Source organism: Ornithorhynchus anatinus, chromosome 14 (genome assembly GCF_004115215.2).
Source record: "Ornithorhynchus anatinus isolate Pmale09 chromosome 14, mOrnAna1.pri.v4, whole genome shotgun sequence".
In the NCBI taxonomy this organism is placed as follows: domain Eukaryota; kingdom Metazoa; phylum Chordata; class Mammalia; order Monotremata; family Ornithorhynchidae; genus Ornithorhynchus; species Ornithorhynchus anatinus.
Genome location: NC_041741.1, coordinates 38,805,345 through 38,829,444, shown reverse-complemented (window position 1 = coordinate 38,829,444; position 24,100 = coordinate 38,805,345). Strand labels below are relative to the sequence as shown.

At 40.5% G+C, this 24,100-nt stretch overlaps 1 protein-coding gene across 8 annotated transcripts in view; it reads left to right on the top strand.

The window, feature by feature from the left end:
- IGF1 (insulin like growth factor 1) overlaps window positions 1–24,100 on the top strand; it is an 89,668-nt gene that overhangs the window by 44,363 nt on the left and 21,205 nt on the right. For 4 of the 8 annotated variants that reach the window (XM_029078629.2, XM_029078623.2, XM_029078630.2 and 1 more), the window contains 2 exons: window positions 17,571–17,752; window positions 18,842–18,902. In XM_029078629.2, the coding sequence (XP_028934462.1) occupies window positions 17,571–17,752; window positions 18,842–18,902 (243 nt within the window). The remainder of the gene's footprint in view (window positions 1–17,570; window positions 17,753–18,841; window positions 18,903–24,100) is intronic. The other 4 variants (XM_029078625.2, XM_016227945.3, XM_029078626.2 and 1 more) reach the window with 2 other exon arrangements.

Here is a 24,100-nt window from a genome sequence, read left to right as displayed (position 1 = left end):
TCTGCTGTTAGAATCCTGCCTCTCTGCCTCTCTTTCTCTCTCCTGTTCTGCCCTAGTCCAAGTTTTTAAGCGGAGTCGAGTCAGTCTAAAGAATTCCTTATCAAAATCGATCTACATATTAAAATTAGCTGCCATGAGGATTGTTTGGACCCAAATTGCTACACTGCCATGGAATCTCTAGAAATATATGGTACTGCAAAGGCTTTGCGAATGACAAACGTAGGGAGGAAGAAAAATGGAGTCAATGCTTTCCAAACCTGTTGATTTAGAGTTGTTTATATCCTGTTCCAACTTTTCATAGGCAAGAGTAGTATGTTTTTAATTCTTCAGAGAAATGTCTTCTGTTTCTTCTTTTCTAAATCCTTACATAATGTCAGCCTTACTGGACAGCCATCAATAGAGATTTTTTGTCGTATTTGTTAAGCCCAGACTACGTGCCCAGATTGTACTTAACTCTGAGGTAGAGACAAGCTAATTAGGTTGGACACAGTCCATGTCCCACATGGGGCTCACAGTCTTAATCCCCATTTTACAGATGAGGTAACTGAGGGACAGAGAAGTGAAGTGACTTGCCCAAGATCACACAGCAGACAAGTGGCGAAGCCAAGATTAGAACCCTGGTCCTTCTGACTCCCAGGTCTGTGCTCTATCCATTAGGCCATGCGGTTTTGTTGGGGGGCAGGGGTGCAGAGGGCGAGTAATTGCCTTCGTCTGGTCATCACCATGATTGTAAACCATCCCACTAATCATTTTTCCTTAAATATTTGACATGCCTATTTTTATAAGTGCTGCAAGTCAATTGTTATTATATTAAAAATACATGGGTTCTTAATAGAGAATGTTAAATGTGGATGCCCCAATTCCGGTCTCGATGCAGTCAGCCTACATTCAGGCCATGTTTTCACCCTCAGTTAGTTAACTTTACTGATCTTATAATAGCTCATTACCTCTCACCAGCTAATCAGCACGCTCTATGCTTCACTTTTCTCGAGTGCTCTTGTTTTTATGAAAGTGTTGTCGGTGCTACTATTTTTAAACCATTTTAAGATATTTAACTCAGCTTAAAACCAGGTAGCATGGTTTGCAGAGAAACTCTGCAATTCAGAGGAATTGAGGACTCCAAGTAAGAGCAAAAAGGCGACTCTGTTGGTGGCATCATAGACGGAGAACCCAAATGAGAGAGATATAGAGGAATTTGACTTGAAAGAAGAATATTAAGACATCTAAGCCTTGGAAAGAGAAATCACAGTGATTTGTGGCCTCTTGAGTACCAAGAAAAAAGATGAGGCAAAGAAAGGCCCAGATGTTCCGAAGAATTCACAGTATTTGTGAGAGATCAGTCCAAATGTTAAAAAAGGGGGGGGGGGGCACTGTAGGGAAAGATTCCACTATGGTCAGAAAAACAATAAGCAATGGATATAAATGGATGCTAGATAGTCACTACTGGCCTCTCTAGACTACATGCTATAGAAAAAATAAAAAATGTACATAGTTGAGTATGGCTAAGGAGAGAAGGGTTTTAAAGTCATCAGTCACTAATGACAAACAACAGAAGTTCCTGAAATGCAGCCCTGATTTCAACTATTCTTTCCTTTCCAAGTTGGCCTTAACTTCCCTCAGTGGGAATGCCTTGTTTTAAGTGGTGTGGGCCTCTGCTGCACCATTCCCACTCTCTTATCAAATTCCTGCTAACCAAATACAAACATTTGTATAGAAAATTCCCAGCCGGAATTTGGGTTCATCCTCCGGCCATTGATGGGAATGTCTTTGTGCATCCACTAGGCGGAGTTAAGGATATAATATTTAACCTGTAAAGTTTTCACTGAAAATTCAACATGCCTGGTGAATTGCTCTCCAGCACCCTCGTCACTCTTTGTAGGACAGTCTGGGAACATTAGAGCAGATCCGATGCCTGACACCATATGAAAGCAGAACCGATATCTTCTTTATGGAAGGGGGCATCTGAGAGGAATTAATATTTGAAGCTCTTGATATGAAAATGAAGAGAATAGGTAGTTAGTCTGTAAACTCCTTGATGAAGGGATAATGTCTACCAATTGTATCGTACTCTCCCAAGCACTTAGTACGGGCCCGAGGTAGGTGCTCAATAAATGCCATCGATTGATCGATTGATTTGCAAGGTGCAGTAGCATGATCATTACACAGATGTCTTTCAAATTGGAATCATGGAGAAATTACGTGGTCACTTACAATACAGAGCTGAGGGTCTCTTCGCAACTGCTTAAACAATGACCCCAGTCAGTGAATTTCTTTTCTAAAAAATAGTTCCTCCTAACTATTGCTAGCTAAATTTGCTATTTGCTCTCCTGGCTTGTCCCTATTATTGTTGACTGTCTGTTGACATTGGCTAAGTGTCTGATGTATTCTCACCACCTTCTCATTTGGTTCGTTATCTCCTTCATTCTCCTACTAGTTTCTTAGCATCTAGCCCATTTAACAGCAAGGAAATATGGATATTCTGCTACCACTTGTGGTGTGTGGAAGAGTGATTTGGGTCCTGAAGGTCCTGGAAACCTTCCAGAGTCAGTGGAGGGAGGATAAGTGGAGGTCACAAGAAGAAAACATTTGAGAATCTTTGCACCACCTTATACATCATCACTAAATGCTTCACACATCTGGGTAATAGATTACCAACCAAAATGATGTGAAGAAGGCACTGAAGTGGCCTTGAAAACTTTGTTGAAGCAAGCATTACCACATCAAAGAGCTATTTCTTGGTATTGTAGTAGGCATCCCAACGACAGCTGCGGAAAAATAAGGCGTGATTCTCAAAGCTGGGTTAGGTTAAGCGCTGCACTGGAGAGGGTCTTTTAGGAGCATTATCTGGAATTCTCAGAAAGTCCAAATTCACAGAACTGATTGACCCGTCAGGCAAGAGGTTATTTATGCCAAATGGAATCTCACAGCAGATGTGGTCATTCATAGCCTAGTGTAGTCTGCAAAAAAAAAAAAAGAAATTGTTAGTCTCTCAAAGCCAACATTGCAGAGCAAAATGCAGCACATTCTAAAGTTAGTTGGAAAAAAAATGTTAGAGACTTCCTGGATAGATAATGATGTTTACTGAAAAGCAGTTAATGACAGCCTGTGGGTTATAGGAACAATAGCAGTCCTAAAAGAAAGAAATATGAATGTAATTTGATTCAGTAATAGAGATTTCAACCTATCTCCCTAAATTTTCAGTATTTTTAACCAATTCAGAGTCAAATTCTCTGAAGAGAATTTTCTAAAGAGAATTACTGAGAAACACCTTTGGCTGACCATGATTTTTGTCCTATTCACTTAGCTAAAAAATGTAAGTATATTTTATATAGCTCCAAAGTAAATACAGCTAGTGTGAAATCATGGAAAACTCTCAACATGAACTTCACATTGCATTTTTATGTTCCTTTCAAAAAACATTTTAACTTCCTACCTAGAGCTCCTTCTCAATGGTAACAAGTAACAAGGTGAATCTTCTAAAGAGCTTCTTTGGAAAATCTGATTTAATCAGACTTCATCCTCTGATCCCATTGTCATGAGATACCAAATTTCTTTTTTATTATTATGTTGATTTTCGGGGCTCTTTAATGACCACTGACTTCTTTGGACAAATAATGAGGTTTACAGAAAAGTAAAGTAGTTACAGCCCGTGGATTGATGGAGCAATGTCAGTTCTACATGAAATAAGGATGAAAATTGATTCTACTCATAGAGATTTCAACCTATTCATTCATCAATCATATTTATTAAGTGCTTACTATGTGCTTGGGAAAGTACAATACAGCAATACAGAGTGACAATCTCTGCCCACAACGAGCTCACATTCACACCTCTCCCTAAATGTCAATGCACCTTCTCCCTCCTTGAAAGCTTCTAAAGGTACTTCAGACAGGTCAGTAAGTAAAGGACATGTTGGTTGAGATGGAGAAAGGGCATGAGAGAATAATGCAGGAGATGTTGGGAAAATGAAAATAATGGAGTTATGAGCAAAATTTTATATTAAAACTCTTTTAATCTACATTAAATAGCTCTGTATTTCAGTGATGGGAAAAGTGGGAAATCTGAATACTGCCTTAGGTTCAGTATTCGCTATTTTCTTCTAAGGTGCTAAAAGAACAAAAAACAAAAAGCAACCAGAGTGAAATTTTAGGACATTGTATGTGTGGTCAGTTTATCATCTTCAGATTGGAGCCCAAAGCAATTTACCATTTTCGTCACATTCTGCAGGTCATCTAGAAAGTAAACTCCTTGAGGGAAAGAGCCATATCTACTAATTCTATTTCAATTTATCAGTGGTATTTTTAGGCACTTAATGTGTGCAGAATATGGTACCAGGCACTTGGGAGAGTACAACCTGGGTTAGCAAAAGAGTAGCAATAGTATTTATTAAGCTCTTACCATTTGCCAAGCTAAGTAACTAAGTGCCAGAAAAGAATGCCCAGGTGGGAATTAGACATAGTCGCTGACCCTTGGGGCCTAGCTATCTAAAATACAATAGAGTAGATAGGCACTCCCCCAAACTGTCAGTACAGTGCTCTGCAAGAATTAGGTATTCAATGAATGCTAGTTGGACTGATTACACTGATCAACTAGAGACTTCCTAGTTAATCTATAGATTAACATTCTCATCTTCTATTCTTAACTCTTCTCAGTATCCAGAGAAGAGAAGCACTGTGGTCTAGCGGAGAGAGTGTAGGTCTGGCAGTCCGAAGAATCTTGGTCTAATCTCAACTCTACCATGTGTCTACTGGATGACCTTAGGCAAGCTACTTAACTTCTCTGTGCCTCAGTTATCTCTTCTGTAAAATGGGGATTGAATAAGAATAATTATGGTATACATTAAGGGCTTTCTATGTGCCAGGCACTGTATAAAGAACCGGAGGTAGATAAAAGCAAATCAGGTTGGACGTATTCCCTGCCCCATATGAGGCTTGTCGTCTCAATCCCCATTTTACAGATGAGGTAACTGGGGCACAGAGAAGTGAAGTGACTTTTCCAAAGTCACACAGACAAGTGGAGGAGCCAGGATTAGAACCCATGACTTTCTGACTCCCAGGCCCGTGCTCTAACCACTACACAATGCTGCTTCTCTCTGACTCCCTCCTACATAGACTGTGAGCCCCTTATGGGACAGGGACTGTGTTCAACCTGATTAACTTATATCTACCCCAGGATTGAGAACCGTGCTGGGCACAGAGAAGCACTAAACAAGCACCATTATTATTATTGCCATTATTATTGTCCATTCATTCATTCATTTAATCATAATTATTGAGCACTAACTGGGTACAAAGCACTGTACTAAGCACTTGGGAAAGTACAATACAACAATAAACAGTGACATTCCCTGCCCACAGCGAACTTACAGTTTGGGAGTGAGTCGGGGGAGACATCAACACAAATAAATTAATTTATAGATATGTATATAAGTGCAGAGGGGCAGGGATGCAGAAGAGAAAAGGAAGCAAGTCAGGGGGATGCAGAAGAGAGTGGGAGATGAGGAAAGTTGGGGCTTAGTCTGGGAAGGCCTCTTGGAGGAGATGTGCCTTCAATAAGACTGTGAAGTGGGGGAGAGTGATTGTCTGTCGGATTTGAGGAGGGAGGGTGTTCCAGGCCAGAGGCAGAATGTCCAGAATTGAATTGATGCAGTGAGTCTCTACACTGAGTCCTAGCACAGTTGGCTAATTGAAGGCAGTTAAAATTAATGCAAGTATCACCAACCAGTCGAGAACAATCATTAGGATTAATTTTAAACTCTCCAAGTGATACTAGCATGGAAAACAACAAGGCATGTTTGGCTAATTAGCTTTAGCTTAAGTCTTAAGCAAAATCAAGTATGCATATATGTATTGTTGAGAGTATGTTAAAACTGGAGTATGAGAAGCAGCATGGCTCAGTTGAAAGAGCGCGGGCTTGGGAGTCAGAGGTCACGGGTTCTAATCCCGGCTCCACTGCTAGTCAGTTGTATGACCTTAGGCAAGTCACTTAACTTCTCTGTGACTCAGTTACCTCATCTGTCAAATGAGGATTAAAAAACTGTGAGCCCCACGTGAGATAACCTGATCACCTTGTATACCCCAGCGCTTAGAACAGTGCTTTGCACATAGTAAGCGCTTAACAAATACCACAATTTATTTTTTATGTTTATCTAGACTTCTCCATTAGTTGCTTGGTTTCTTCTGTGCTTGATTGCCCCTACTGAAAGTTAAGCAAACAAATTAGAGTTGTAAAATGCTTAAAACCTGAATCTCTAGCAGAAACACAATCAACCTTTTCCGTACATAAGAATTAGATCATCCAGCAATCCCCAGCTCTTACAATTATACTCCTTCGCTCATAGTTCTTAGCAAGGCGGTTCATTCATTCATTCATTCATTCAATCTTATTTATTGACTGCCTACTGTGTGAAGAGCACTGTACTAAGTGTTTGGGAGAGTACAGTACAACAGAGTTGGTAGACGCGTTCCCTGCCCCCAAGGAGCTTGCAGTCTCCAGTTTAAAGTTTAATGATAGGATTTTCCATTTGTGTTAGTTTTATTTTTCAATGGTATACTAGAAGCAACATGGCTTAGAGGAAAAAGCATGGGGCTAGGAGTATGAGGGCCTGGGTTCTAATCCCGGCTCTTTCACTTGTCTGCTGTGTGACCTTGGGCAAGTCACTTCCATTCTCTATGGCTCAGTTTCCTCATCTGTAAAATGGGGTTAAGACAGTGAGCCCCACATGGGACAGGGGACTGTATCCAACCCAATTATGTTGAATCTACCTCAGTGTTTAGTACAGTGCCTGGCACACAGTAAGAGCTTAAATACCACAATTATTATTATTATGCTCTCAACCCTCTTTCACACTGGAAACTCATACAGGTACAAAATGCTTTCTGCTCTTGGCCTTTGGCCATTTTAGGGATGGAAATATACACAACAAAGGTCTGAGCGTGCCACCCAAGCAACCTTGCCTAGTTTGTGATTTTGATTTTTCATCCATTTCAAGTAGTGGGACTGACTGCATTTTCAACCTGTTATCCTTTATGCTACGTTTCCCCTTCAAACATTGGCAGCTCATATAAAAAAAGAGGTATCCCAAAAAGTAATCCTCTATTAGATGGGAATTCCAGGACCATGAAACCAAAAATCTTGAGCAGGGGATAATCTAGAAAACACACGGGAAACAAGCACTTTACTGATATGGTGAAAGACTCTAGTCTTATCAAGCTTAAAGAGGCCTTTTCAAGAGCCACTTGCCACTGCTCCATAGTAGGCTACATTGAATTAAACTGTAAGAATGAACTCAAGGCACCTAATTATCTTATATCAAACATTGATAAACTAAGCCATTCTCTTAGAAATAAATTTCTGTCCAGTTAAGCACTTCTGTTGCCAAAGTATAATTTTTTTGGCAGTATCCCTCACTTTCCAGCACTGGAATCTGACCTAGGCTTGTAAATTGTGCTGTGCTGGCAAGGTTTTCGCCCTCTAGGGCATTGTATTGGTCTAAACCAATACATCACGTTGTTTCCCACTCCTCTTGTTGCTTGTTTCTCAAAAGGATTCTAAGACAGTAACATTTCCACTTCAAATCCCAGATTAAGCCTGCCTGAGGCCTCCCTTTTCACACCATTGCTACAGCCTCTGGAAACTACTCTGTCCAAGGCAGTGGCTTTATCATGCACTTCCCAGATGCCTGTTCTCCCCCCAAAGAAGATTTTGGGATTGAGGCTGCACAGTGCAGTTGAGGATTAGAAAAGGTCCCGCATTGATTATAGGGGGCAGCGGCCTTCATTTGTTTTAGATGGAACATCTGAGGAAGAGGGAAAAAATGTTGAATCTAGAAAAGTGATTTTGCCCAGTTAAGAGTTAAGTGGTCTGGCAAATACCCTCTCAGTTAAAAATTATTGCAGGCCACAGATTGAACCTATATGGAAAGTAGGTAGTGATAATAATGGTATTTAAGCACTCACTGTGTACTAAACATTGGGGGAGATACAAGATAAAATCAGGTTCAACTCAGTCCTCATCTTACACAGGATTCACAGCCTAAGTAGGAGGGAAAAGAATCATTTAATCTCCATTTTACAGCTGAGGAAACAGAGACACAGAAAAGTTATGTGATTCGCCCAAAGTCAAATAACAGGCCGGTGGTGCAACTGGGATCAGAACCAGGTCCAGGCCCAGACTCTTTCCACTAGGCCACACTTGTAGAACTAAAATGCCTTGCATTTTGTTATATTTAGGATCTGCAGCTCCTACAAATCATGACTATTTTTCAGTTTAAATTTTCGAGAGATTTAAATTGTTAATCGATCATATTTATGGAGCACATACCATACGCAGAACAGTGTACTGAGCGCTGGGGAGAGTGCAGTACATTACAGTTGGTAGACAGGATCCCTGCCCTCAAGGATTTTACAATCTAATGGGAGGGGCTCACAATCCATTGGGGTTCAGGATACTGAAAAATTTCTGAAGCTCCCTTAATAATCATTCAATAAGCCTTTTTGTTAAATATTAAATGGTTTTGAAAAATCTGCATGGCACCCAAATCTAACATTCATAGTCTAGCAAGGAATAGCAACGACTGCCCTGGGCAAACAAATGTTACTTGAGCCTCCAAGTCCATTTAGGGAGCCCTTATGTCAGCCTGGAGATTGCAGTCTGAACTTTAGACTTTTTCACCTAGAGAAGTAGCATAGCCTAATGTCGAGAGTACTGGCTTGGGAGTCAGAGGTTGTGGGTTCTAATTCCAGCTCTGCCACTTGTTTGCTGTGTGACCTTGGATAAGCCCCCAACTTCTCTGTGCCTCAGTTCCCTCATCTGTAAAATGGGGATCTGAGAGCCCCTGTGGGTCAACCTGATTACCTTGTATCTACCCCAGAGCTTAGTACAGTGCTTGGCATATAGTAAGAGCTAACAAATACCATCATTATTATTACTATTGCCTAACAATTCTCCATCCCCTTACCCTACTGCTGCACTGAGAGAATGAGAAAACAAAGGCCCAGTTAGGTTGATAATGAAAGCTAGAGACCCCAGGATAGCCTGTTCTTTTTACAGTCTCATTAAAAGCGTATTCAGTCTGTTAGTCATATTTACTGCACTCTTATTGTGTGCACAGAACTGTACTGTGCTTGGAAGAGTGCAATACAACCATAAACAGACACATTCCCTGCCCTCAGTGAGCTTACGATCTAGAACAGTGGGTGACTTCATCTTTGCATTGACAGGATGACCTGTCCTTAGAAGAAAAAATAGGATTGTTTTTCTTTCTGGTTTCCCATAAGCTTAGCTGCTATACTCCAAGAGCCAATTGAAATTCTAAATCATTAATAGATAAAACAAATGACAGATTAGAATCAGCATCTTCCCAAAGCAGCTAAATGAAATAATCAGAAAGTATGGCTAAGGTACATTTTCACACACATGCATAAGTACAGGCATTCAAAAACTTTGCCGGTATAAGCTCGTATAAAGTGAGATAAAATGTCCCAGTTGCAAATATCTCTGAATTGGTAGAATCACCATGTGGATTCAATAAATGTTGGTTTTGCAGACATGTGTGTAGAATGAGACTCTACTATCAATTCCCTGGTACTACTACTAGAACAGGGTCCTCAGAAACTAAAACAGATAGATATCAGTCTGTCATAGCACATGTTTTCACTACGGATAGAATACAGTGGCAAAATTAGGATACCCTCTTCCAAACAACATATCCCTGTCTGCATAGAACACAGCATGGTGTTGGAAGAAAATGCCTGAGTGTTTTGGGCATCTTTGAACATGGGGGAAGTATCAAAATGCCAGTTTTCATTTCATGCAGGGTTCTAAAAAGAAAGTCACCCCATCATTAGAGGAGAACTGACTATACTTTAAAAGTACAAATACAAACAGCATAGAAATGAGATCAGAACCCAGAAGTAAAACTGTCTTTGCAAGTTGGTTACTTGGAAACTGACTAAATCCACCCCAGAAACATTTTTAGGATTCAAAAATGTAAATCTATTTACCAACATACATATCTATTTCTCTTTCTTCCATCTACCTGCAAGTTATTTTGGTTACTATTTCCCTGGTTTGAGCACAAGGATCATATCTTCTGATTTTCCCAAGTACTTACAGTGCTCCATACAACACAGGCACTCAATAAACACCAATGATTAAGATATCAAAATAAAGTCAAAATTATTGACTTTACGAGATATTTAAATTTCAAATTTTATGCTAAAACGAGATCCTTCTCAATTCTTCATTTTGCCTCTTGATCATTTGTGAAGTCACTATCTCCCTTGTGGGCAGAAACTCATTTAGAGGCAGCAAGCATATTCTTTATAATGAAATAACTAGTAAAACCTGAATGAAAATTTTTTCCCATTAAAAGATTTTAAAATCTCCATATAAAACTACTAGCACCCAGAGACATGAGTTTAAGGATAAACTATTTGCAATGTCACCTGACCTTCCTGCTGGTCGATTATGTTCATAGTGAATGACTCCAAAGAGAAGGCTTTCAGAAAACCAAATTCTAATTAAAGATTTTTGTCACACAATACAATGTTATTCTGAATTGTCAAACCTAACTTTTCTAAGAAAGAACCTAGTCTGTGCAAAAATGAGAACTTCCGTAAAATTTAAAGAGGAAGAAGGAAGAGGGGGGGAAAGGGGTCTCGTTCCTCGGTTTCTATATTGCTACAGTCTTACTTTACAAAACTCAAATAACCTGTTAGTTGTGTGCAAAAATCAGAGAAAAGAAAAGGAAACCGGTAATATACTCACCAATTTATAATGAAGTAGATTCCAACAAATTGTAGATTCAAGCACATAAAGGTGCCTGTAGACTCAGCCTGGAACTACAAATCCCCATAACAAGTGGGTCTTACCTTCTACCCCTGCCAAGAAAACTTTTTTTGTTTTTCATACATGTTTAATTCCTTTGCTTGTATTATGGGACTTGAGTAGGGCAGTTTGATAAACCTTTCTGAGAAGCATTTATAATTCATACAATTGTAGTTTATCCCAAGAGAACTATGGTTTATTTATACAGTCTCCTCATCATCATTAAAGCAGGTCTCAGTCAACCTCTCCCTTGCCACTCCACCCATCCGAGTCCAATTCCAATCTGCTTGTCTGACATTCTTACCCCTTGGTACCGAATATTGTTGCTAGTCATCAAATGATGAGAATGCCTAGATTTCATTAATTTAATAGTATTTATTGCAGACATTTTAGGCGCACAGCACTGTTCTATGTGCTGAAGAGAGTACAGTTCGTATAACAATAATTATAATAATGGCATTTATTAAGCGCTTACTGTGTGTCAAGCACGGTTCTAAGCAAAGTGCAGTTTTTCAGGTGGAATTTATTTCTGTTCATGGAAAACATTTTTTAAAAATTATTAGTTCAGTTGAATCGGATATTTGAAGTACCACTGCTAAAATCTGGAAAGTAAAACCTGCAGAGAAAACTAGAGGAAGTCTCCTGGTGGGAAACTAATGTCCAGATCTGATGCCCAAGATCTGATACCTTGATCATGCCCCTGTAGGTTTTTCCAAAGGATAAGTCAGGAGCTTCCCCAGTTGCAGTTCAGGTGACATTGCTTTAACCTTAAGTATTCATTAATAATGACTGCAGGTTAAATCTCTATACTGAATTTTGGAATTTTGCTTGAAGAGTAAGAGAGATATTGTTTATTTCCATGACAAAATGTGGAAACTCAGCTAATTGTTGTGGTTTTGATGATGCCACAATTCTGTCCAGAGCCCTTGTAAATAGTAAGTTAGCTCTGAAACTTATTGAATTACTTCACTGGCCATGCATTATTTAAAGGGAAGTGCTGTTATTATGGGAGCCAGCTGTTTAACCATTGGAGTTCTGTAGGTTGGCCAGATTTCAGGAAATAGCAGAACTTTGTGACTAAACATTCTGTCTGCTCAATGCATGGACACACTAAAATATCTGACTCTTTTCATAGTTGAAGTTAAAAGGGAGCCAAAAATTCTATTAAGAAATTTTTGACCTATGCTATGAAACCTCTTTGGAGCAAACTACTGACAAAAAAATAGGAAAGAAACCTCCAAGGATACCAATAAATGTCAACAGGACGAATTCCACAAGCTCCATTCTAAAGGTCGAGTCATTATAAGGACCTTTTTGATGGCAGATGAGCAGGAGTTTTGAAACTTGTGTCAGGTTGATTAAAAAGAGCTACATGGATCATCCATCATTTTCTGCCTTGTGCCTTAGAGCAAGAATTATCAATGTGTTTAGTCCAACCGAGGTTTCAGGTCATTTAAATAGTGAAGAGAAAACAGGTGACAGAATCCATCCTCTTAAATGAACTTTGCAAAAGTAAATATTCAAGAGACTGAAGGGACTAAGAACTCCTACCTGCAATTTGTTAATCCATCAGTGATGGAAAGGAAAGGTTTTCTGAGTTGAAACCCATAGTTGAGACCCGGCAGAGGTGACTTCTCAAGAGAATCCAACCATCGATCTATCAGTGGAACTGACTGAGTACTTACTGGGTGCAGAGCTCTGTAGTAAGTGCTTGGGAGAGTACAATATAACAGAGTTGGTAGCTATGTTCTCTTCCCAGAAGGAGCTTAGAGTTTAAGGGTCTGATCTCTGGTTCCTTCCTACACCAACACAGCCTCTCCCTCTGGCAGGCCACAAGAGCAGAGAGTCAGTGATGGTGGGTGATTACCTTGATTTTGTGGATCCCCTCCCTTAATTTTATGGATTTCACAATTACTTGGATTTCTCGGTAGCAGGAAAGCCCAGTACCGCCTCACTGGATGAGTATATAAATGTTCTGATAAGGTGAAAAAACTGTATTACACAAATTGCTTTGTGATACTTAACCAAGGGAGTGAGGTCATAGCTCTGCTTTTTCAATATTCATGCTCCGCCATCCTGTGTCATGGGTCTTTAATGACCCTCTTTAGATTGTGAGCTTCTTGAGCTGTGGAGCGCTCCTGACAGAAATCCAGACACCAGGCTGACTTTAATCCATTTCAAATTCATCCTAACCTGCTTTAATTCTTCCCTCTCCTCCACCCGACAACAATACTTCTCTACCCTTACTGAATCCCATACCTATTGGCCACAGCAATTGTTTCAGACATTTAACTCCCTCCTCAAAACCCCTTTCCCACACCCCCCTCATCTCTTGCCCGTAATGATATGGCCACACATTTTATTGATAAAATTGAAACCATCAGGCATGATCTTCCTAAAATTTCCCCTGCCCCTCTCCAATCCTTCTCTTCTTCGGCTCCCCCGTCAACTCTCCTATCTTTCCCAATAGTATCTCAAGGGGAGATTTCCTGCCTCCTTTCAAGATCTACCCCCTCCAACTGTACCTCTGACCCCAGCCCTTTGCACCTTTTCAAAACACTTGCCTCCTCCCTTCTTCTCTCCCTGACTGCCATCATCAAGCATTCACTTTCCAGTGGCTTTTTCCCCACTGCTTTCAAATATGTGCAAGAATCCCCTGTCCTAAAAGAACCATCTCTTGACCATATGGCTCCCTCCAGTTATTCTTCCTCTCCCTCCTCGCATTCCTCTCCAAACTCCTTGAGTGAGTATTCACTACTTGCTGCCTCCACTTCCTTCCCTCCGATTCTTTCCTTGACTCCCTCCAATCTAGTTTCCACCCACTTCATTCCAAGGAAATTGCCCTCTCTAAGATCACCAGTGACCTAATTATAATAATAATAATGTTGGTATTTGTTAAGCGCTTACCATGTGCAGAGCACTGTTCTAAGCGCTGGGGTAGATACAGGGTAATCAGGTTGCCCCATGTGGGGCTCACAGTCTTCATCCCCATTTTACAGATGACATAACTGAGGCACATAGAAGTGAAGTGACTTGCCCACAGTCACCCAGCTGACAAGTGGCAGATCTGGGATTCGAAGCCATGACCTATGACTCCCAAGCCCGACTCTTTTCCACTGAGCCATGCTGCTCCCTCTCAACTGCCTTCAACACCGAGGATCACCCCTTTTTCCTTGAGATTAATCAAGTCAGACACAATCCCTGTCCCACATTGGATGCACAGTCTCAGGAATCAGTAAATCAATAGTATTTACTGAGTACCTACTCTACACAGGGCCCTCTACTTAGTGCTTGGGAGAGTTCAGTACAACAGAGTTGGTAGATACGTTTCCTGCCCACCAGGAGCATACAGTCATCATTTCTACCAATTCTACTGTATTGTAGTCTCCCACGTGTTAGGTACAGTGCTCTGCACACAGTAAGTGCTCAATAGATGCCATGGATTGATAGTGTAATGGAGGTTCAGAAGTCCAGTTTTCTTTATAAGAATTTCTTTAGAAGAACCTATATTTTCTCTATAAGAGTAAATAGATTAATAAGGACCATTTTTAAAATAAAACATGGTTATTTAGGTGGGGGTGAAAGTTTCATGAATTACCAGGCGGGTCCTTTAAAGTCGGTATAAATAACAATAAATGAATTGTGGTATTTGCTAAGCGTTTACTAGGTGCCATTCACTGCATTAAACACTGGAGTAGATATGAGATTAATCAAGTCAGACACAATCCCTGTCCCACATTGGATGCACAGTCTCAGGAATCAGTAAATCAATAGTATTTACTGAGTACCTACTCTACACAGGGCCCTCTACTTAGTGCTTGGGAGAGTTCAGTACAACAGAGTTGGTAGATACGTTTCCTGCCCACCAGGAGCATACAGTCTTCAAGGGGACACAGACATCGAAATCAATTACAGATATGTACTTGTCTTATGCTGTATGTAGAAATGATCACTGCCTACATGAAGCTTACAGTCTTGTATCATTCTATGTGATGCCAGCGGAGGAAAGCTTCCCGTATCCTAATCCATAATATAATCTCTTCTTAGTCAGCTGGCCTCCGTGGCCTCATGAAATGGCCAGTAACTTAGCTTACAGCATCGGCTGATCCTCAAAGGGTTACAAGCTACCACATAAGCACGTCTTTTCCTCGTCTCTAATTTATAGTCCCTGGAAAAGATTGCGAAAAAAAGTTTGATTTTACGAAACTCAAGGGAACAGTCGATTCTCAGCAAAGGGTATCACTGGCTAAAGCTTAAAGGCATATTTTAGCAATAGTGGCTCTTCCACTGATGATTTTAAAACATACTATGAAGCAGAGAGGAGCACCAGCTGCACTGTCTCCCCCAAACTCAACACCAATGAAAGCTTCTCCAGGATTTGATCTCGGAGCCGAAGCAGCAGTACTCTCTCTGGGAGACAAAGAATGCCCTATCAGGATGCTTCTTCCATTCTGCACCAAGTCCCAGTGCAAACCTCCACCAGCTCAAAAATGGCCTTCCAGGTTAATTGACCAAATAGCAGTAAAATAGTTTTCTTTAGAGTTAGAGAACAGGTGGCTGTTCTCTGGGGCAGAATCTGTTTGACTTCATAGCTTCAGACGGAGAGCTATAAAGTCAATGTCTAGGCTCCCTCAGTGGACCAATTATTTCACTCGACTGCTTTTTTTAAGAAGGGGCCACCCTTAACAGATCTTGATGTGAATGAAGGTTATTCTTGTCTCTTCCTTACCATGCATTATACTTAACATGTCCATTTCTCTGCCCTGGAGAAATTAAAGAGGAACTTTCACTTGAGAAGAAACCACTGCTGGTTAACTAATTTGCTACTTCTATATAGTTCTGGTGAATTTTTACAAAATCATTAAAGTCTATGAAAGCTTGAATCAAAGTAGAGAGTCTAAAACCAGCTGCTAAAACTATTTCAAATCAATCAAAGGTATTTATTGAGCATTTACTGTGTGCAGAGCATTGTACGAGTACTTTTTTCTTCCTCGACAATTTGGGGAGTGAAGGTGATTCTTAAATTTGGAGAGACAAACAATTGAGGAAATTAACCAAATAATTCAGGCAAAATTTTGCTTCACTAACCTCAGTATTGTAATAGACTCAATTCTCTACTTTGCTGTCTTTAATAATACCTTATTTTGTATGGCACTATTATTTACCCAAAACACTTTCACATTAGATGCACCCTCACACGAACCTGGTGAGGTAGGGAAAGGGAGGTATTTTCCTCCATTTTACAGATAAGGAAAGTGGTTCACTGAGTGATCAAATCACTTCCCCTGGATTGCTCAGAGGTCAATGGCAGATTTGGGACCAGAACCCAAGTTCTCTGACTCCCAGACCTTTGATTTTTTCATTAGAACACATAGTCAATAGAAAATAGATTTTCTGTTTGATTTTCAAACTCACGAGCAGAGGAGAGAGCTTGAGTTTCCAAACCAACCTCAATGTTTTGCATATTTTCAGCTTAAATAGTGAGGAACCTGAAAAGCTGGAAAGGACATTTTCCAAGACCAGCATTTCTGATAATACATTTAAAATCTTTCCAGTCTGTACTTCACTCTGCTACCTGGATCATTTTTCTAAAATAAAAATCACTACACATCTCCCCAGTCCTCAACAACTTTCAATGGTTGCCCATCTGCACCCACATAAAACAGAAACTCCCTACAATTGGCTTTAAAACACTAAATCAGCTCACTCCCTCTTGCCTTACCTGGCTGATTTCCTACTACAACCTGGTCCACACACTTCGGTCCTCTAACACTAGCCTACTTACTGTACTTCGATCTCCTCTACCTTGCCACCAATCCCTTGACATGTCCCCCACTCTGACCTGGAACTCCCTCCCCCTTCATATCTGACAGCCTACCGCTCTCTCCACCTTCAAAGCCTTATTAAAGAAGTGCACGGCCTAGTGGATAGAGCAAGGACCTGGGAATCGGAAGGACCTGGGTTCTAATCCAGAGTCTGACACTTGTCTGCTGTGTGACCTTGGGCAAGTCCTTTCATTTCTCTTTGCCTCAGTTACTCATCTGTAAAATGGGGATTAAGACTGTGAGCCCCATATGGATCAGAGACTGTGTCCAACCCGATTTGCTTGTATCTACCCCAGAGCTTAAAAGAATGCCTGGTACATAGTAAGTGCTTAACAAATACCACAACAGTGCAGGCACATAGTAAGCCCTTAACAAATACCATAATTATTATAATGATTATTAATGGTCATTATTAAAATCATAGCTCCTTCAAGAGGCTTTCCCTTAATAAGCTCTCTTTTCTGCTTCTCCCTCTCCCTTTCACATCAGTTATGCACTTGGATCTGTCCCTTTGAAGCCCTTAATGTTCACCCCCTGCACTTAACGTATTTATCTGTTATTTATGTATTTATTTTAACGTGCCTCCCCATATAGACTGCAAGCTCCTTGAGGGCATTTCCCAAGCACTTAGTACAGTGCTCTGCACATAGTAAGTGTTCAATAAATACCACTGATTGATTCCATTTAAAGCATTCCATTTGCGTTTCACACACCCACCCACCCACGGCCCCCCCACACACATACACACACACACACACACAAACACAAGTGATCCTGAAGTAGAGAGGAGTGCGAATCATAAGAGGTGCTTAAGACCCTTCCCTCGTCCACCTTTTCCATGCCTGGGTGGAGTGCTAATAAACATTTTACATTTTCCAATTAATCACAGGCTGTTGTTCTGCTTGTTGTGTGCAGGTAAGCCCACGGGGTATGGATCCAGCAGTCGGCGTTTGCACCACACGGGAATAGTGGACGAATGCTGCTTCAGGAGCTGCGACTTGAGGAGGCTGGAGATGTACTGTGCCCCCATCAAACCGGCCAAGTCAGCACGTTCGGTGCGTGCCCAGCGCCACACTGATATGCCAAAAGCACAAAAGGTAGGCCAGAAAGTGTCACGGCCTTCCTGTGTGCTGGTTAGAGCAGAACGAGTTGGAGGGTCCTCATTCTGGCACTGGCGGAAAGAAATGTGCCCTCTCATGAAATGCTGTGGAATGCCCCATGGAGCATTTCAAACACCTCTTGAAGCCCAGACTAGTAAATTTTTAACTTCTGGGCTCCAAGTCAAATTCCAGCTTTCTTCCCCCTCTCCTCACCTGTCTTTGAATAAGACTGAATCTGACTTTAAAGTATGTAAATTCATATCCAGTTCTAATTCCCATCTCAAGATCACTTTAGGGTGCACAAGGGAGCTAGTGTATAGAAAGAAAATTTTCTCTACAATTGAAGTTTGGATTTAAGATACATTGATTATATACCACTAAGGGAAATGTGTTTTAAAAAGCTAAAAAATGGATGTCAAAGACAAAATGAACAAAGCACGTTAGAAGCAGTTATGATGTTATTTATTGAGCACTCAGTGGGTACAATGCACTGTATTAAGCACTTGGGAAATTACAACAGAAGCAAGAGAGACATGAGAAATGAATAATTTCTTCCTATAACATGGGCTCTAATCAAATCTTTCTAATACTGTCTTATCTGAAAATAGTCATGAAAACAAAATACTTCACCTGAGATTCTAGTGGTTAGAGAGAGAAAGAGTGAGAGCAAGACAGAGGTAGGACAGTGTAAACCACTCCATGGTGTTGATGTTTTTAAAAAATATGAATTTTTAGTCCATGTCAACAATGCTGTCATTCTAACAGGAGGAAAATAATGATGAAACAATACAGTAAGATTGGGGTAATGAAAAGGGTGGGAATTTTTTGAGAGTCTCAGTTTCAAAATTGAGAAAAGAAATAATCATTTATGAATTAAAGATTTAAAGTGCTAAATTTTCGTGACATTATTAGACTCATCTATGGGGACACAGGTACTTTTGCAAAGTCAAGGCCTAAAACTTATTCTTCGAAATCTCTGGAGTCCAGTGAAAGTAGCCTAGGTTGAAACAATTATCATGAGGAACACCACAGGAAAGGTTTATTTTCAAGGTATTCTCAATGAAATTATTTTTGTGATATTTGCAGTATCAACCAGCTATTTCCCCATCCACCAACAAGAAAAAGAAGGCTGAAAGGAGAAGGAAAGGTGGGACAAAGAAACAACAAAGAGGGGAACAGAATCAGGGGACAGAAGAGAGACAGCAGAGCAAAGAAAAGAAGAAAGAGCAGAGAAGGGAGACTGGAGATAGGAATACTGACCAGAGGAATAAAAGGAAAATGGAAGGAAGGAGTAAACATACAGAGGCAAGGAAGATGAGAGAGAAACAGAAAGAATAAAGAAAATCAGAAAATATATATAGAGAGAAAATGAAGAAAAGTAGAACTTATGAAGATAGGTAATATATGATGAAAGCAGGGAAATGAACATGTGGTGGAACAAAAAAACAGAAGGAAGGAAAGAATGAAAAGATTATAAGAGTAAGTCAAAAATAAGGCAAATAAAAAGTGGAAAACAATATAAATAGAAAAAACCTGAGATAGCCCCCCGAATAGAAAAAAAGATGTAAAGATCCAAATTTTGAAATATTTCAGAATTCTAATACTGAGCTATTAGAAGACATATCTGGATTATTAGCATATGCTTCCTCAAACTCTTGGAAATTGATGGAGCACATTTTAACCAGGGCTGAAGTGTTGGGAAAAAAAAATTCCAAATTCCCCTTTCCCCATTATCAGGGAAGGAAGTTTGTCAGTCCTTTCTCTGTGAGCCACAAAAACAAATCTGTGAAACCTGTCCAAGTCTTTCCCCAGAAAGAAGGCTGGCCCCACCCTGAAAACTACAGATAAAACTCACAAAGAAGAGGTATTCTTTTTTTTTGTCAGACTTGAGAGATAAAAGGAGTGGCAAGATGGTACTTTGCCAGAAAATATTCATAAAAATAGAAAGAGAAATTAAGAGGGATGCTGAGATAACACACGGAGGGCAAAATAGGATAGGTGTCTTCCAAAGCATTTAAAGGTGACCTGAAATAAATCAGTGGTGTTTACCAAGCTCTTCCTATGGGCAGAGCACTGTACTAAGTTCCTGGAAGAGTACAAAACAACAGAGTTGGTAGACACCACCTCCATACCCAAGAAGCTTTCAGTCTAGAGGAGGAGTTTAAAGTCTAGAGTCTACAGGAGTTTACAGTCTACAGTTCCAAGAGATTGGTCATGGGGGAGCAGAGGTACTGGACACAGGGGCAAATGTTTCCAAGACTAATTACCTGAAAGTGGCAAAACAGTAGGAAGTGGAATATGGCACCCAAAGAGTCAAACGGAAAAAAGAGGATATCTCAGCCCTCTTCCCCTTGCCTCAGGAGCTCCCCTAGATTCTCAGGATTCTTGGAATGGGATTGAAGATGCTCTTCACAAAGAAGAGGCAGCTAAATCCAAGTGAAGACAGAAGAGAGCTGCAACTAAGAAGATCGGAATTATCCTATCCAGCGATTTTAACTGAATCAAAGCAGCCTCACTGCCTTTTCCTAGAACAGATAGCAAACACCTAGTCAGTGAAATTGATCTGCATCAACAGCCTCTTTGATCTGGAGAAGAGCACTGAGATCCCCAAGAAGTGTGTGGCTGGCCAGTGTCAAGGTAGCACATGTTAACCTCATCACATCTGCTCTCTAGATCACTTTTCCTAGCCAGAAGGAATCTCTTTCATCTCTCTGAGCCTACAAGACTGAGTCCTCTCTTCCTGAAGGCATAAGTTTCCAGGATGATCCGGGCATTTGGCTATATGCTGAACATATGTCATTTGAGAAGTAGCGTGGCCTAGTGGAAAGAGCATGGGCCTGGGAATCAGAGGGCCTGGGTTCTAATCCCGGCACCACCTCGTACCTGCTGGGTGACCTTGGGCAAGTCACTTAACTTCTCTGTTCCTCAGTTATCTCATATGCAAAATGAAGATTCAATTCCTGTTCTCCCTCTTACTTCAGACTGTGAGCCCCATCACTGTGATATCTGATTATCTGGTATCTACTCCAGTGCCTAGTACCGTTCCTGGCACATAGTAGGTGCCTAACAAATACCACCATTATTATTATTATTGAATTTCTTAGAGAATAACAAAGAAAACTACTCAGGTTACACAGCTAGTGGTGAGACTCATTCACTAGGTAAAGGTTCCTGGGACATATCCCTTCAAGCCTTTGTTCTCCCCACTGACTCATTAGTCAATGCCAAATCCAATTCATGACTTGGACTCTCAAACTCAAGGTACTAGATTGGATACAACAAAATTGCTTTAGGAAAGGCCTGGCAACTTGGTCTTCTCTCAAGCCATGCTCTCCTTTCAGCAAATGTGCCAATATTTGCCTGATGCTAAATTTGTCAGAAGAACAAGAGCTAATGCTTCTTCTGCTCAGAATGATGTGATATAGGGCTTTCTACCTAAAACGATCAATTTAGTCCAATCATTAAAACATTCCCACAAAAATGTAAAGTCTCTCTCATCCCTGAGGGTGTTGAGACTCTTAGATGATACATTCTGAATGTCCGCAAGCCTGGTCACTGGATAATATTAACCAGAGTAGAAGGACTCTTTTCTAAGTACTCATTCTTGAAGCTAGGCTCTTTGAGATGTAACAAAGATAGATATAAATAAATAGATAGCTGCTAGATAGACTGCAGGTTGGTAGATAAGGTAGATAGACTGTAGGTACATAAATGGATAGATAAGTAAGATAGATAGCCAGTAGGTGGACATATAAAATAGGTAGGTATTTAGATCAATCAATAGACACTCTCTCAGCGTCACCCCTGGAGGGTGTCCAGTACTCTACCAGTCTCAGCTAGAGGAGGAAGAGTCAAGCAGAGGCATATCCATTCCATTCTTAGCTTGGGCAGTGGCTAGCAAGTAGAAGGCAATCTGCTATGAGTCGAAACTCTCCTGTGCTGGGCAGCAGAGGCATGGGAAAGAGTTCAGGGCGGAGACTCAAGTTTACTGCACGGAAGGAGGCAATGATAAACCACTTCCATATTGTTACCAAGAAAACTCTGTGGATAAACTACCAGAACGATGGCAGATGGGGGTGGGGTGTTGTGGGAGAGATGTGGCCATGGCGTCGCTATGGGTTGAAGACGAAATGATGGCATAAGACAAGACGATAGACAGCGGCAAAACAGAGCCATTCAATCAGGCTTAAAAATAGAAAAGCAGAAAGGTAGACCTTTTTGGTGTGAACGAGTATGCCATAGCTACAAAAAAGAGAATTGAAGGAAAAGGAGTCGTGTTCAACCACACCTAGATACTCTCCTCCCTTTATTTACCTCTCAAACCTTAAGAAAAGACTTTCAAATTGACATTACAAGTGACACAAGTGTGGTGTTGTATAATTACGGTAATGTGCTTACAACTTCACACCTGAGATGTGGACATCTAAATGAAACTAACCCAAAGCAGATGCTGTTGGGTGTTAACTTGGTACATGTAAAAAAAATCTTAAGCTTATTAGATTTTTAAATATACTTTTTATTTAAATAAAATCTCAACTCTCCCATGTGGTGATTTAACTTTTATGGCTAGAACGGTAGAATTTACAGCTTTTAGAAAGCACTATGTTTCTCAGCTACTTCAATCTAACGCAATATGTGCTTTCATCGTTACTGGGGTGGAATAGCTGATCCAAAAGTGCAGTGTCTGGGGAAAATGTAATTGGAGCATGAACTCCCATAAATATTTTAAACTGCGATGCCAAAATAGATAGACTTATGGGGCACTTCAATCCTCTCCCAGCTTCTGGGACATCAGTCCCTAAGGATGCCAACCCAATGCCTTTGGCAAATACTTAATCTATTTTTAAATAGCTTTTGAAAAAAAATCCCATGCTAAGACCAGGCTGAAACAAATTTGGGATTGAAACAATAGAGAAGGTGGCAAACAATAGGTTCTAAAAAGTATCTCCACTCAGAAAAGAAAAAATGGGCTGAGGAAATGCAATTCTGCAGCTGTGCTTTTTCTTTCTTCACTAATTCCATCAGCCTATTGGGGATGGCAAGGTTGTATTGGCTTTTCAGGGACAGCCTCCTAATTCAACATGAAGATTTTAACCAATCAATAAAAAGTGGCATTTATTGAGTACTTACTGTGTGCGGGGTACTGTAAAGTGATTGGGTTGGTCCAATAGGCTTGGTAGACACGATCCCTGCCCTCCAAGACCTTACATTTAGTTTCCATTCAAATGTCTGGGGATGTAGCCGTAATCTGAAAATAATATGCAAAGCTATTTAAATTAAAAACCAGGGATCTCCCTTTTAGGACTGAGTAAAATTTTTCTCTACATGTTTCTGGAGATCATTTTGAGAATTCCCTGTTATGCTTTGTCCCTTTCCATGAAGTAACAGCTCTGCTTTGGGTTCTTTTTTAAAGGCAATGACAGCATTCACTGACCTAAGAAAAAGCATATTCTTAGACAAAGAGTAGCTGAGGTCAGTAATGATGCTCTCAGGGCCCATAAATATCTGAATTTCCCTGGAAAATGGGCCAGGATAAGCACTCTGGGGGAAGCTTACTTTTCTCTTAAGGAAGGGATCAACTTTTCTGTCCTGAAGTGTTTGTGTGAAAGTCTGGGAATCTTCAGCCACTGCCTACATTTTTTTACCCTTCCTTAATAGAGAGAATGAAATTAGGTTACTAGAAGTAGGTCAATATGGAATAAATCTGAGCCAATAAAAATACGAAACTGATTGTTGCCAATTGAATCAGGTGTTTCAGAAGTCCGTATCAATGAACATACTGATCGGGTCACGGGGTCATCTTTAAAATACTTTAGATTTGATTTTCAGAAGGCCTGATACAACTAGCACTACCAAGTTTTAAGTTTAATGGTATATCTTTTTGCTTTTCATACTCACAAGAATCTCACAAGAATACAAAGTCAACGTATAACTGATAAACAGAAGCAGATTGAGGAAAGGTGTTGAGAGAAAAAGGCAAAAAGGCCCAGGGCAAATGAACAGTAGGTAGAAAACATCCAACAGAATCCATCCCAGGTCCATTAGCATCCTTCAGGACTGCGGGTTAGTGCTAGGAGATATCACGATGCAGGCTAGGCTTAAAAGCATTAGACTGAACTGGGGCACACATAATATTTGTTCTGTGAGATTTCTCCTTGAGCGGGCCTCTTGGTTGGAAGGGGCTGCCTAGGGGACTGGGCCTCTCCGCTCTTCTCTCGTTCTCTCTCTCTCTAGAACACCTTGCCTAGACTTGGAGAATTACCAGAAGGCCTCCCCAGTGAGGCGGGAGGTTATGGGGCCAAACTGGAGATTGCACAGAGAACAATCAATCACAGAGTTCCTCTA